General features: G+C 34.5%; 1 protein-coding gene across 2 annotated transcripts in view; it reads right to left on the bottom strand.

Annotated features, from left to right (window-relative positions):
- The window catches only part of vps50 (VPS50 EARP/GARPII complex subunit), a 124,548-nt gene that overhangs the window by 17,906 nt on the left and 90,507 nt on the right, over positions 1–16,135 (bottom strand). For both annotated transcript variants that reach the window (XM_042776964.1, XM_042776965.1), the window contains one exon: positions 519–667. In XM_042776964.1, the coding sequence (XP_042632898.1) occupies positions 519–667 (149 nt within the window). The remainder of the gene's footprint in view (positions 1–518; positions 668–16,135) is intronic.

Genomic DNA, 16,135 nt, shown 5'->3' with positions numbered 1-16,135 from the left:
TCACAAGACAAGAGTCAGCCAGCTTTTTAATGTAAATGTGATCATTTGCAAGTCTCATTCCGCTTCTGCTACAAAGACGTCACACAGCTGGATATACTGTATGATGCAGATACCATCTGGCTGCCTTCTCTTTTTAAATGCAGAAATTTCTTAAAACACTGATTTCTTGATGACACTAGTTAAAGAAACAGTTCACCCAAAACAGAAATTCTGTTTATCCATTATGTATCTGTACACTACTATTCAAATTCAGTAACATTTAAAAAAAATAAAATAATACATTTATTTAGCAAGCATAAATTAATTTTAGCAAAAATAATAGTAAAGAAATTTGTTGCAATTAAATAAATGTTTCTTGAGCACCAATTTAGCTCTCTGAGAGATCATGTGACACTAATGCCCGGAGTAATGACTGCTGAAAATTCAGCAAAAACAAGGGTGGGTAAATAAAATAATAAAAACAACTTTAATTTTTGGTTGACTTCTTTCTCTAAGTAAGGAGGTTTAAAGTAGCTTACAGTGATTCAGTGGCGACGACTCTCTCAGCCAAGCCATAGAGCGTATCACTAGACGTCAGGATCACCAGCTGACTCAGATGAGGACTGGGGACCTTCTCCTTCCTTTCCTCGGGAGATGCATGAGGACCTGCGTTCTCCCCTCCAGCCTCCTGCAGAGACAACAACAGATATTTACACCCTGATCCTGTCCAAATTAAAGTAACAGAACTGCAAAATATTCTACAAATTAATACGATGTCCAGTAAAACACCGTCAATATTCCAGGGATCAGTCTATTTAACAAACAAAATGAGCGGAGGTTTAAAAATACGCTTGGGCTGTCTCAACTTTGGTTTTAAAGTCAGAAGCTGTCAACATGCAGATGTAGAACCTACTAGCTGCTGTATTAACCAATACTCACACAAATCCTCAATGTAATTATTCAGAAAACAAAGCCTGTTTAAAGAAAAAAAGTTGTGCTTTTAACAAAATGTTTTGCCAAACACTATTTAAGTAAGTAAAAGACGCTTTTTGTTACTAGAAAGTGGATAAGTACCTCAGACGTTTAGAGTTACAATAAAAGCAATGAACAAATGAGCTGTAAAATGAGAACAAATACAGCATAAAACAACATATTGAATTTAATGAGGAACTGTGCCAACGTCCTTGCTGTCCTCAATAACCATATTCAAGAGTCCAGCTCTACACGCTCACCAAAGAAAACCAATGAGGGAACAAAATGTGCTGTATATTTATTCACACGTACTTTAACTGAAAGCCCATTTAGATGTCACATTAATACAAACACCATATAATCAAACTGTAAATTGCATGCTAAGGCAAAGTTCACTCGAAAATGAAAATTCAATCATTATTTACATTTGCAAACCTGTATTCTTGACGTTCAATGTGGAAAATACCAGCAAGAACATCCTGGCTTTTTTGTGAACATCTCTTTTTGTGAATGATGGAAAAAATAAAATAAAATAAAATAAAATGGAGTTGGAACAGGATTCTCATTTTCAGGTGAACTACTATAGCTCTTCAATCAAAAACGTATCACGATACTGGGGTTGCGATACATTGCAATACTGTAAGCAAGGTGATATATTTGGATTTCTTCTATTAGAAACAGGATATAATTTTTGGAAAGCTGTCATTAAGAACATTTCACCATATGCAAAAAAAAAAAAAAAAAAAAAAAAAAAAAAAACAAACAACAACAACAAAAGTTATTTAACCAGAACACAGTGGGATCTGCATTTGCATTAATTAGTCCCTGTAACATTCAACATCATTAAACCACTTTTTTTGCAGTATGAGTAAAAGGGGATAAACATAGTGCTTGCAGGCTTCTTTAGTTAAATTAAATGTATAAAATGTAAGATGTTATAAACAGACCATATATATTTTTAGTCCCTGCTTTAAAGGTTCACAGTTTAAGTTTAAAATTGTAACATTCATCATAACATTTTGATCTGAACAAAAGAATTAGTACATCTGCTTAATATCAATGAGAAATAAAATGCTTGCAGGAAGAATGTGAAGAACTGTGTGAAGAACATGAGCACACGTGAACACACACACACACGTGCATGGAGAGTGTCAGTGTGTGAATGCGATGGGAAAAATTAAAGTGCGCTCTGTGACTTGCATCATATCAAAGTCTAGTTATGAACGTCAATAATAAAAGATTTGTAGCTGTTTTTAGTCATTTAAAACACATCCTCAATTGCGGCTTGGATACGGCATCCATCAAAAATAGACTAGGCACCTATCTTTAGCGAAGCAGCATGGAGAGCCCCTTCTGGAACATGCCGCGGCACGGCTGCTATAAACACAAGCATTGACTAGAGTGGCCGCGATCAGCTCCGGTGGCCATGGAGCTAAAATGCACCGCAGACGTGTGTGTTCTTTTAATATTTGATGCTGGCATTGCACATTTTACACACCGCATGACTTTTTTTCAATCTATTTTGTGCCTTGTCTGTAACGAAAACCGAAATGATGCCACACTTCAGCTTTGTACACCGAAACAGGAGCTGGAACATTTCTTTCATCCTTCATTACTAGCAGCAAACTATATTAACGCTAACATTAGTGGCGTGTCCTTATGCTTCCTGTCACTGTTTAAGTTCAGAGATAAGACTGCAATCTAGCAGTTGGGATTTAACCTCAAAACGAAACAACTGCCATGAATCTTATATGATTTTATTATTTTTTTTTTATATAAATATCGACATTGTGTTTTTGAGAATCGATACAGTATCGCCAAACAAAATATTGCGATATTCACGTGTATCAATATTTTCTTACACACCTAATAATAATAAAATAAAATAAATCCGTTCTAAAATGTGGATGTTGTGAAGGCAGCTCACATGACCATGAGGAATCAACTCACAAAACATGCAAATTGGTTTGGGATATCACAACATTGCAATGCAATTTGAACCTTGCCACTCCATCATTAATATTCAAAGCCTAATTTCCCAATATTCTTACACAAACCTATTCAGGTCATATGTGATTATAGCTGAAGTGCTGCCTTTGCGGATACTTGTACTACATTCTACATGAATTAATCATACAACTTGATTTGGTACATGTGTAGACATCTCCCTGTAGAATTAAAAAGAGATCCAATACAGTCAGCTTGCATTGTTTGCAGACTTACAAGAGCATTTAATGTTAATTAATTCATGAGGGGGTAGAAAAAACAACAACACATTGTTATCATAGACACATTCCTTTCTATTAGTAACACTAATTTAGCAATGTCAGCTGAGTGGTGCAAGATCTTAGGAAGGCATCTGTGTAGTCAGTAAGATTATTTTTTTTAATTTAGCAAGGACACATTAAATTGATCAAAAGTGACAGTTATATTGTTACAAACATATTTTAATTAAGTTTCAATTCAAAGAATCCTAAAAATATGTATAACACACATATTAGGCATACTATAAAATATGGTTTTGCAATCACAGGGATACATTTCATTTTAAAATATATTAAAATAGAAAACAGTTTTTGTGAATTGTATTTTACTGTTGTACTATGTTTTGATTAAAATAAATGCAGCCTTGGTGAGCATAATAGATGTATTACAAAAACATTAATAAAATCATAAACACTAAACTATCCACTTTTCACCTTTCATTCTAGAGAATAATATAAACACTTGGAGAGCAAAAAACAAGCAATTCAGCATCAGTGAATTCTGAATAGAGGGTCTAAATATGAAAGACACAGTATATTAGCAAAACATATATTCTGAGGTCATTTCCTGGCCATCAGTTTCACTACATGCAATGCACAAAGCAATATTTATTACTCTTTTGTCTAGAGTAATATATTCAGAACAACATAGTTATGTGTTATATATAATATTATTGCACTTTGTTTATATATATAAGGTTTAATACAATACAGTATATATATATATATATATATATATATATATATATATATATATATATTATATAATAATAAACAAAATAATAAAATCTGATAATATATTTTAAAATAAAAAGGGAGTATTAAATAAAAATACAATTATTTTATAGTAAACATAAAAATAAAATGCTTATATATATTTTTTTTTTTAATATGAATTTTCATGATATTCAAACTTAAAATCAGCAAGCTTTTATTTTTGGCCGGTTGCCTGCAAGTAAGTATTTGCGCTGCCGGGTTTAGCGCTGCCAAGTGAAGAGCATCAGTGAATGAAATGTTACAGTTTTGATTTTTTTTAGAAAATGGCAGCGGATAGCTTAGATTTATGCTCTCAGATCGAATAGAAATCTTACACATTATTACAGTTTGTCGATCTAAAATTGTAATTGAACAGCTGTCAACCATGTCGGTATGCAAATGAGTGGTCTGAACTTATTTACACAGCACAGTTTTTACTCTGGCGCATGCACACCTGCGTACCACTTATGTTCCCCCTGACTTTAAGACATTCATCCTTTCAATGAGGTCAGAACAAACATCTTCTAAAAGCATTTTTATTTTGAAGGAAGCAAGACAAATCTTTTGTCTGATTTTACTATATATAAAAAACACTGTCCACATTAATCAATCTGTCCATGAAATGACCTTTAGAAAAACCATAACCCAAAGGCATGAGGAGTACACGATGTTTGATGAAATGTAAAGTGATATACCAATGACAGAGACCTCTTAAAAATTATGCACATAAAACTTACAAATGTCTAGAACAAAAAAGTATTCAGCCCCTTTCACCATGCCATTTTTCATTTAAACCATTTAATCACATTGAAACTTAGGAAAAGTCTAAATAAATAGTGCAAACTGCAAATAAATCCAGAAGGGAAAATCTGATAGAGTCTCCAAGACACCTGCAACTTGGAAGATAATACGTCTTCCAAGTGAGCCAAAGTGTAAAAGCCAAAGCTACTTAAAAAACAACAATGTTAATGTGCTGGAGTGGCCAAGTCATAATCCAGGTCTCAATCCAGTTGAGAATTTATAGGTGGACTCTGGATCTCCATTAATCCTGCTGATCCTGAGCAGTTCTGCACAAAAGAATGAGAAACTGCAGTGTCCAGATGTGGCTAACAGACACCAACAGTATCTACACAGACTAAATACTGCATCTGATAAATACTGACTAGTAATTTTTCTCTTTGACATGAAAGAATCTTTTCTATTGATCAGTTGCCACAAAAGCCAAAATACATCTTGTGTGATTAAATGAAACAAAAACGGTCACTTTTTATAGTCACTGTATAATCTTAAATTAGAAACCCTTATATCCAGCACAGTCTTTTGTCTTTGTCTGAAAATAATATGAAAGCAGACAAACTCAAACTTCCTAGTCACATCACACCTTTTTTTTTCACCAGTGTAACTAGTTTTCAGCACAGCCAGTTCCCCGCGGGTAAAAAAAAAAAAAAAAATGTAGCAATTGTAAGCAAGTTTGCCACTGCAAACCAGTAGAAAACGTTCTCTGATTTGGGTCTTTTTTCCCCTGCAGAGTTTTTCTGGCAGAGCAGTTTGAGTTTCTTCAGCCTCATCTTGACACCACGATGCCTTCAGCCAAGAAGCCCTTCCTTCAGTAGTTCTACTCACAGGTCAGTTTCATCCCACTATTACAGTTTCTCCTTTAAAGAGCCTTTTCGATCTCCCACCAGTCTGCTACAGGGTGTCCAGTGTCTTTAAAATGTGGAAATACTGTTATACTCTAGGACTCGAAATGATCGTTGATGAGCTCTGCTGTGTGTATGAATAATGTGGACTGCAACAATATTAGGTGCTATGAAGTGTAATGTACTACAGTGCCTTGAAGGGTTTTATTTAATTTGAGCTCTATGATACATTAAATAATCATACTGAAATAATCCTAGTGCATGAGTATGCTGCTTAAAATATATATAAAAAATATATAATTTTTTTTTTTTTTTTTTTTCCTAAAGGCACGCAAGAGACTCTGAAGCCAGCTGGAAGATCAAAGATTCAATTTTATGGCAATCAGACTAAATAATGTTTGGTGTAAGCCAAACACATCAGAAACAGGCCATCCCCACTGTGATGGCAGCATCACGCTGTGAGGATATTTCTCTGCAGCAGGACCTGGAAGACTTGTGGAGGTTGAGAGTGGTTGAGGATGGTTGCGCAATTCTCTCATTAAAGAACCATGCAGTAATTAGTATTTTTTGAATAATATACTGAATTACATACTTTGTAAATGGAAGGTCTAATTTAATCATTTTCTTATATGATTTGAAACCTGCAGTGGTGGGAGCAGTGAAACAAAAACAATTTAAAAGGATTTTAGATTTATTGAAACTGCCTACTTGGAAACACAGGATAGAGGTTGCAACTTTTTAATAACAAGCACACCCTGCTCTCCATATTGACATTCCTCCATGCTACTTTAAATTACTTGCACATGATTGCAATGATGCAGTCCTGCCCACTTTAAGTGGATATATTTACATATAGGTATAAAAGATACCAGCTGACACATTATACTGTTGCGTGGTATATACCTTCATGCAACCCAGCCCTAGTAGAAGATAAAATTAATACAAAACCCTGGAAAGACCTGAAGAAATCCCAGAGGAAAACCTGATGGGATTCTGAAAGGCATCTGCTAACTTGGAAAAAGATTTATCAATAAGACAATGAACCCAAGCATCCAGCCAAAGCTACACAGCCAATGACATAAAACAATATTAATATTCTAGAGCATCCAAGTCAGTGTCTGAATCTCAATCCAAATGAAAATTTACAGGTAGTCCTGAAATAAAAGGCTTGCTGATCTCAATGCAACCTGACTGAGCACTATTTATTTTATAAAAAAATAAAAAAAATAAAAAAAAATTGTATACAGTAGCAAGACAGTTGCTGTACTACTCCTCCGTTGTAAGTTGCACTGGATAAATTAATAAATGTAAATGCAGTCATATAATTATGGAAGCTTTCAGGGCATTCTGAATATGTACCAAGTAAACAGTATGCAGCAAATAACTGCAGAATGGTATCTGAGGTTAACGCTATCCATTGAGATCAACTGCAGTGAGGTTAACATTAACATTCTGTTCCTGTTAGAACAAACATGAAAGAGGATAATGGGATTACTAGGCTTTATACCACGCAAAAATTGGAGATGAAAGATTAATAAATTCCCTTTGAATTCTACTGCAAAACTTCTCTGAAGATACAGCCTGAAATTACAAATGTGCTTAAAATACCATTTCAGCTGTAAAACTCACTGAACATCAGAGGTGTTGCTCTGATAATGACCCATAGGATAATCAGCTATGTGAGAAAGCTAATAGAAAAAAAACAAGGTCTCCCTAAATGACTGTGTGCAAATGACTTTACTATGACTGCATGCCAAGGCACAAACTCATTGTTGATGTTAGGATTTTGCAGGTGTGGGACCCTAAAATCTGTTGGTGATGCTGGTTTGCCTTACTCAAAATATGACATGTGGGAGGCCATGAATTACAGTCTGGGTTCTGGGGTCTGTAAAACTGTTTTATGATTTTGAAAGAAGTCTCTTATACTCAAGGTTGCATTGATTGTTTCACAAATACCGTAAAAACAGTAATATTATAAAATGTTATTACCATTTAAAAGAACTGTTTTACATTTTATAATGTAATTTCTTCATGTGATGGCAAAGCTGAATTTTCAACGGTCTTAAGTGTCACATGATCCCTCAGAAATCATTCTGAAATGCTGATATGGTGCTCAAGAAACATTTTTTTTTTAGCAATTTTGAAAATGTTTGTGCTGCTATACATTTTTGTGGAAACTAATACTTTCAGAAATCTCTGATAAATAGAAAGTTCAAAAGAACAGCATTTATTCAAAAAAGAATCAGTGAATAGTCATCATCATTGATCATCATTAGTGAATACAATAATATATATATATATATATATATATATATCTCTGATAAATAGAAAGTTCAAAAGAAAAAAATAAACTTACTGACCCCAAACTTTTTAAATTGTTGTGTACATAGCAAATCAAACTTTTTAATCAAGAAATAATTTAAATTAAAAATGATGTATAACTATGCACAGAAAGTATCTTTAATTTGGAGAGCTACTGTAATATAGAAGCATTTATACAAACAGTGATTTTGTGAAAGTTTGGGACAAAAACTGTCACAAGTTTTGGTAATGTGCACATCTTTGTAAAAGCAAGGTTAGAACAAACGAATAAGGTTCAATCATTTACACTTCACGATCATCCTATTAAAATAAGGTTGATATGAAATTTCACAGTTCACAGTTTTTGCGAATCCACAGAATATCTGCCTTTGGGAAATAAACATTACAGCACACAAAGTTTTCTTACTTTTGGAAGAGCCATTAATGAGTAACTACAAGGATCTGTAAAGGTGCGTGGCTTAAAATAAAGCGATGACAAAACAGAAAATAAATTTGGCAGATGGGCCTGCATACAAATGCTCATTTATCCATATATTAATGTAACTGTAGACTTTGGTGACTTAGCATCCCTCCTTTTAGTCTAAGCATTAACTCTGAAAACAATTATTTACTGCTAATCTCAATTTATGTAGGACAGTATGCGAAAGAAAACCACAAAAACTATAGGTCAAACCCAAATCATAAAAATAAGTTGGGGGACAATTTGTGAAATAACATTAATTATACTGTACAATAAAAGAAACCATTATAAAACTGCGAATGATGGCTTAATGCTGGTAAAATAAATAATCTGTAAGACAGGAAGTGCATGGCACACCAGGGTGCTACTGAACACCTGCCTTTTCTGTGAACTCCTCTTTTAAAAGAAAAGGGCTGCAGTTTATGGACACGTCACCCATAGTCCCTACTCACCTATAGTCATTTTAGCTTCATCTTTAAATCATAACCTGCAAAAACTCCATACAAGCAATCCCATACACCATCCTCAGATTTTACAATAAGACTTTTGCCTACCAAAAAACCACAGGCACAACATCCAAGACAAGGGATACAAAATCAGTCTTGTTAGACAACTTTGCAATTCTAATAACACACACATGGGAATTAATATACAGTGCTGTGAAAAAAGTATGTGTCCCCATAACATTCTCCATTATTGCCTATTTGGAGAACTTTATACTTGCATGGTTTAAAAAGAAATGTAATGTTTGCAGTCAGCATCACCACTTGTGATTCGATATGAGCCCTGCTCATCACTGTGAAGGAATCTGGGCTCATTCTTCTTTATTAATTTTCTTTCACTTTGACAGATGGGTAGCTCCTCAAGCATGAACTTCTCTATTCAGGTCCTGCCACATCATCTCTATAAGGTTCAAGATAGGACTGTGACTAGGCCACTTGTTCAATTTCGTTCTTTTCAGCCGTTCAGATGTGGAATTACTTTAGTCTTTTAACCTACTGCTGCATTACAAAATTATAAATAAAGGGACACTCAATCCCCCAAAATAAACATTTTGCCAAAGACTACACTTCTGGGAATATTCATCATTATTCAAAGACCAAAACATTGGGAGCTAACAAATCACACTGTGTAGAAGCATTTTGATAAAAGCACCTTTCTTGTGAGATATTAAATCTTTTTTTGTAAATTTATCTTTATTTTTTTGGAATTCTCTAATTTTGGTAAACCCATTCGGTGAGAGTAATATGAGGAAATATGGGCCAGATACTTTTTCTTGGCACATAAAAAACATGAGCTACACATTTCTGCTTTAGAAAGCACAATTTAAGTTTGCTTTGACAAACTGCAAACGTATTTTCTGTTGTAACTGACCACGTCACAGTAGTCTCAGCCTCAGACGTCACACCCGAAGACCGTTGGCTAAAAGGCTGATGCATATGGGACACAAAAGTGGAAACACTTCAGGAGTGTCGAAGTTGTCATTGGATTGGTTGAATTCTACAGGATTTCCGCGAGACGTGTGCGTCACGTGCTATAACGTTCCACCTGGAAACAAAGATACCGTGGTGCCAAATGCCCTCACAGAAAAAAGAAAGCCTAGTGTTTACAACTGTGAAACGAGCACTTATCAAGATCAACTAAATGCTGGATTTTCAAAAGTACGTGAAATATTTAAAGTTCGCGGCATAGAATCTTTAAAATATGTCTGAGAGTTTTACACACCGGTCTGTTATTGTGGCAACATTTCCACGCCTCAAAACATGACGATGAACGAAACGAACTGTGATTGGTTGTTTGACATGTCAGTCAAAATTCCACGAAGACTAACGCGAGACTAACGTCACAGATGCTGCCGATAAAAGTTGTTTTAAACACTGAACACTGCTTCAATCAATCTGTCAAATGCATTAGATGCTAAAAGACCTCAATAGAAATGAAACCTGAAAAAACAATTTCTTTAGCACTTTACCTCAGAACTAAAAATGCTGGTGTTTAATAGCTGGTGGAGAGCGTAACATCTGTAAGCTGGACCAGGAGGATCCTTACCATGATTTAACAGCCCATCTTTCTGAATGTGTTAAAATGAGCTAAAGCTACCGTGAGCTAAAGGGGAAAGGGACCATCAAACAAATATTCAAAGAAAAAAAAACAATACCTCATCTCGAAATGGTGACTCTTTTTCACTAATTTTGGTTCACTGCGAATAAGCTAAAGGCTACTGCACTTCTATATCCAGAACTCAGGCTTGGGGTTTATTAAAAATAACAAGAAAAGAGAGAGAGAAATGGAATCTGATAACACGCATCTGAAATGCCCACAATGGTCTAGCATTCGCCACAGCCTCAGAATGCTTAAATCTAATCTGCTTCTAGAAAAGGAAGAAAAAGACCACGAGTGGGAATGGTAAGGCAAGGAATAATCCGTTTTATTGTGAACATAGCTGAATTTAATTACAAAGCCCTCATAGCTGAATATGAGTGGCCCCAAATGTAATGGATCGCTCAGACTTATCTCAACCATGCACAAAATAACTATGAAAAAGAAAGAAAAGGCCCAGTGAGTAACTTATATCACACTCTTTATAAAAGCATCATAAAAAATTATCCTGAAAGCTAAAGGGATATTTCAGTGTTGCGTTAAAACAGCTGATAAAATTCCATGCAACTTATTAACCATCATCTGTGAATGAGGGTAGATAAAGCATGTCTAATTACAATCCGCTGCATTTAAAATGTTATGTTCAATCATTCATTGGTGATCAGCTGAAAGCCAACTGCTGACCCAAAAGCACTCATAATAATTCACAGCATAGTGATTTAACTGACACACACTTCATCAAGTGCTTCAACAAAATCAACACACAAAATACATATTCAATCAAGCATTATGCAAAAATACAAAGCATCGGGCATTTGACATTTAAAATATTGACTGACAAACCTAATGAGGGAAAAGACGGCAATTAATGTGCAACAAAACAAATGGAATCTCTTGACACAGGCCCATTTGATCACATTTCCATATGTATTTATGTCTATTAAGCTTTTAAACTGGACATTTGGGACAATGTAGGGAGCTGCAAACAAAGTTTTACCCCTTTGATGCTCTATGCTTTTTAGTGCAAAAAGTTATCAATAAGGCCACAAATTCTATTACTGTTTAGTCTGATTAATTTGTCTTGTGCACAGAAAAACTCGATCTCAGTCAGTCACTTTAAAGTAGTGTAAAACACGATTCTATGAATATGATAATAAAAAAATGTCATTCTCTATATTGTTATATTCTAATAATATCTGCATTTCCTTTACATAACAGTGTGTTCTAACAGAAAACAAGCATTGCAAAAAAATTAAATAAATAATAATAATAATGTGAATGTTATATTTTTCAGTAGTGCATGTTTCTACAACTTCAGACACTTCCAAGAAAACTTTTTTTATGCTACATATTTAAATGCATTTTTATTTTGTTACTAATATTTCACTCTTGTCCAAGACTCAATCTAATAATAATAAAATCTTAACATTCAATCTTCAAATTACTTATCGAAAGTGAAAATATTTATCTGTTTTATAATATTAAAAATGATACTTTTATAGCTGTAATTGTCCAAATCATTAAAAATATGCATAGTAGTTCATATAGAAATAAAACATTACTTAATTGTATTTAGAATATATAAAATGCTAGCTGTAGAATTGGCTTTAAGAGGAAGAAAGAGACCATCATTTTCATCACGCTGTTAAAAATACATCATTTGAAATGTGGTGCACATGCTTACAACAAAAGATTTCCACAAATGACAAAATGCTCCCGTGATTCATCCGCTGTATGTTAACTGTTGGGCATTGTTTAAAAAAAAAAAAAAAAAAAAAAAAAAATAGTAAAAGTGTGAAACGTGCCAAAAATCCCAAAAGTGCCCATAGTTGAAGAAACAGCCTTCTACTGTATATTCATAGGTAGGAATGTTTGTGCCATCACCCACGCTAACACCTCTTATAGTTCAACACTGATTATTAGAATATTCTCCAGATATTATTTATTTTTATAAAGAGCATTAACAGTGCCAAATCTGGTGCTCAAACTGCATGCACAACCCCGTTCATCTCTATCCAGTCACTGTTAAAGTCCCATGAATCGGTCTGCTCATTACGGTCTTTTCCAAGACAAAATCTGCTTTGCTTTCTTCCAGCATTTCTTTACACCTCCCACGTTTCACCCACTAACATCTCTCCGACTGTTTCTCACACAGAGTGCTATGTTTCCTTTGGCCCCAGCTGACCCCTCTTCTCTACTCTTCATGTAGTCCATCACTGCAGCATCATATATATATATATATATATATATATATATATATATATATATATATATATATATATATCTCTTCATGTAGTCCATCACTGCAGCATCTTGTCACACAAATTAACTCTCTGTCTTTGTGTGTGTGCCCTACTCTCGGCTGGTAACATTGAGAGAACAGAGAGCTCAGCCCAGTAGGTCAGCATCACTGTGTCAGGCTGTCACGTTAGTTTAGCAAGAGGCTTGATTAACTAGAGCCTGCTCTAAACAGGTGGTATTTGAACCCATACACTAGACAGAGTGGTCTGATTTTGTCAGTTTCCAACGCCTTGATTGGGAAAAAAACACTACTTGTCGACAAACACAGAGTCCCATCTTTGTATTAGACATTTCACAAGGTACCCCTGATGTGTTTTCATCACACCAATAGTACAGAAGAAAACAAACCTTCACAAGCCTGAAAGGTTGCAGGAAATAATACAAACAAAGACAAAACATCCAGTTTTGAGGAAATCCAATATTTATTGAGATGGTCATGCAACCTTAGAAATGTCTGAAATATTTGGTTACATTTCTTACTATCTTGATAAATATTGCATTTCTTGAGGACTATAGTGTGAGAGATTTCTCCCTTTTCATCACACAAACAAACAATTACATGTACAGTATGCATTTTACTATGATCAGGATGCATCATTTAATGAATAATAATCCTTATTATCTCTGGAATACTTGTTTCTGATTGGTCAATGACAGATATTTTTGTATAAATACAACTAGACTGTCCAAAGAAAATGGGAATTTACAGTACATAAAAGCTAATCATTTAATTTTCAAACAATATACTGTCTTCATAACAATGTTAACTGTTTTTTTCCTCATACAGTATAAATGTGTCTATAAATTAAAAATATAAATTCATATAGCTATCTTTTTATTTTTGTAATGGGTCTTAACAAGGGGATTAACAAACTTGAGAGTCAAAAAGAGTTTGAAATTTCCTGTTCTGATTCATTCTGTGGTCTCTTTCTTGTCATAAGGTAAAATGATTTCACCTCAAACCAATATTGAGTTTCCATTTATTTACTTATTCTCTAAGTAGTCACCCTGTAGGGATTTATCTCGCAGTAATGACTTCCTTACTTAATTGTTAATGTAGTGTGAAAAGCTGTTTTGGTAATTACTGTTCAAAAACTCATGACTTGGGTCATTGTAAAAATCTGCAGTAACACCACTGTACACGATTAGGAAGACATCTGGGCCACAAACAAACATTGTAATTTTACCATTAATCTGCCACTTGAGTGACAGGTGGATTGCCACTGCTGTCACCGCCGTCGAGCTAGGTGGGCGTGGTTTCAGCAACCAGCTCCCGCCTCTTTGCCCATTTTTGATTATCCAGGAGTGACACGCAGCCAAGATAGCGACAGCCGGCTCTGCCGACTTTGAGCTTCAAAAATGCTCTTCAGATACCTACGGGTGACGTCACGGACACTACGAAGCATGGATAAGGCAGTGCTGAGAGAAGAACATTTTCAGGCTAACAGCTCACAAATTACAGGTTTAATAATAAAAAAAAAAAAATCTCTTGAAATAGCAGCTACTGGTATATTTGACATCTTGAGCATACATGGCTCTACTGGTATGTAATTACTCTAGTTTCGAAATTGAAGAAACGTCTGGAAATGTTGGGTCTGTGACATTCTCATTTTCTTGAGCTGATAACATTTACAACCTTTGCTCTGTCAGAGACATACTGCACTTATTTTAGAAGTAACAGAGACTTACAAATACAGAGACAAACCTCTACTTTCCAGGGCACTACTACTACAAAGATCTCACTACAAAACAAGAACTCTATGGTAGGTACTGCCAACATTGTACTACATACTTCTGCGGTAGCTATATCCTCAAAGCCTTGGCCTTGTAAGTAATATTTTCTGGCTTTGTTTAAGGCTTTTTACCCATAAAACTGTTCTTAATCTTCTTGGATTTGAGGTCTAACATCATAATGGTATCATCTGGAAAAATATAATGTATTTCACACAAGGATGAGCTGAAAGCGAACCCTCTTAAATTATAACTGTTTTCACTGGGAATCGCAGGAATTGTACAAGCTGATATTCTGCAAACATAGTAAGTAGAGTTACAGTTTGACCTACTCAGATTCATTCATTCATTCATTCATTCATTCATTCATTCATTCATTCATTCATTCATTCATCCACCTTGACACTGAGAGAAACATGTTAGGAAATGTTGTATGTATTAACAATAATCTCAAGTATCTATGCATTGATGTATCTAATAATAGTTATCTTTAAACTTCTCATCTTTAAACAACACTTAACTTTAAACAACTTTTTAGTCATACGCATGCATTATGTTTGCAGTAATGAAAAATGTCTTGGCTCTGTAATGTCAAATTAAACGGATGGTTTTCCCAAGATGCACCGTTCATAATAGGCTCTTCCTTGTGTAAGTATGTTTACAATGCACTGGCTTCAATATTACTTTGATTCTTCACTCTCAAGGGTTTCTGTGAGAAACGGGGCAGAAATGTCAGTTGGCAATTACTGTCAGATGTATTTCTCTGTTCATTTCTTCTTTCTCTACAAATTTTCCAAATTCATTTCTCATTAGACGGGTGTCAAACAGAATTAGAGGCCTCATTTGCATGTGTTGTGTCAGTCCGCAGGTCTCCTTATCCCAGCGTTAGAACCTCTTAAATGCCCATTTCTTAAGTATTTCTTGAATTTACAGGATGGGGTCTTGAAGAAGAGGCACTGATGCTTCATTTGGTTGGAGGATATCAAATCAACAGCTTATGGAGCTCATAAAGGTGGTTCTTTGAAATTGCAGAGATAAATTGAAAACGTCACATATCAACTGAGGGAAAGTCATGGGCAATTTTCTGTCGATTTAGGAATTTGTACACAAGCTGTTGTATCTTCTGGCTCTGGACTGGTACTCCAGGAATAATTTCAATCTCAAAATGTTTTTTTTTTTATTATTATTATTATTTATAAGATTCCCTTTAGATAAAAACAAATAATGTCTGGTAAATTAAATAATAAATAAAATAATATATATAATAAAATAATGTTTTCTATTTGTTATATAATAATAACAATCATAATAAATATTTTATTAAAAAATATGAAAATAAGTAAAGTGGTTGTGCATAGCGCCTCCATTACAGTGTTCACTAAAGTAAATTAAATTGAAGTAAAGTAATTCAAAATAAAATAATTATTGTTACAATAGTATATCTTACAATCTGGCCAGACAAACAAACAACAGAACAGCACACACTGAGGATACCCTAGTCTCCTGGATCTAATCCTGTGGGAAAATCATGGAGGCAGATATCCTTGTGGACTGCCATAAACACAGGGGAAACAGAATGTGGGAGGAAATAATTGATGCTTCACCCCAAG

Source organism: Cyprinus carpio, chromosome A19 (assembly GCF_018340385.1).
Source record: "Cyprinus carpio isolate SPL01 chromosome A19, ASM1834038v1, whole genome shotgun sequence".
Taxonomy (NCBI): Eukaryota; Metazoa; Chordata; class Actinopteri; order Cypriniformes; family Cyprinidae; genus Cyprinus; species Cyprinus carpio.
Note: the sequence above shows the minus strand (reverse complement) of the source record. Positions and strands in the feature narration are given on the sequence as shown.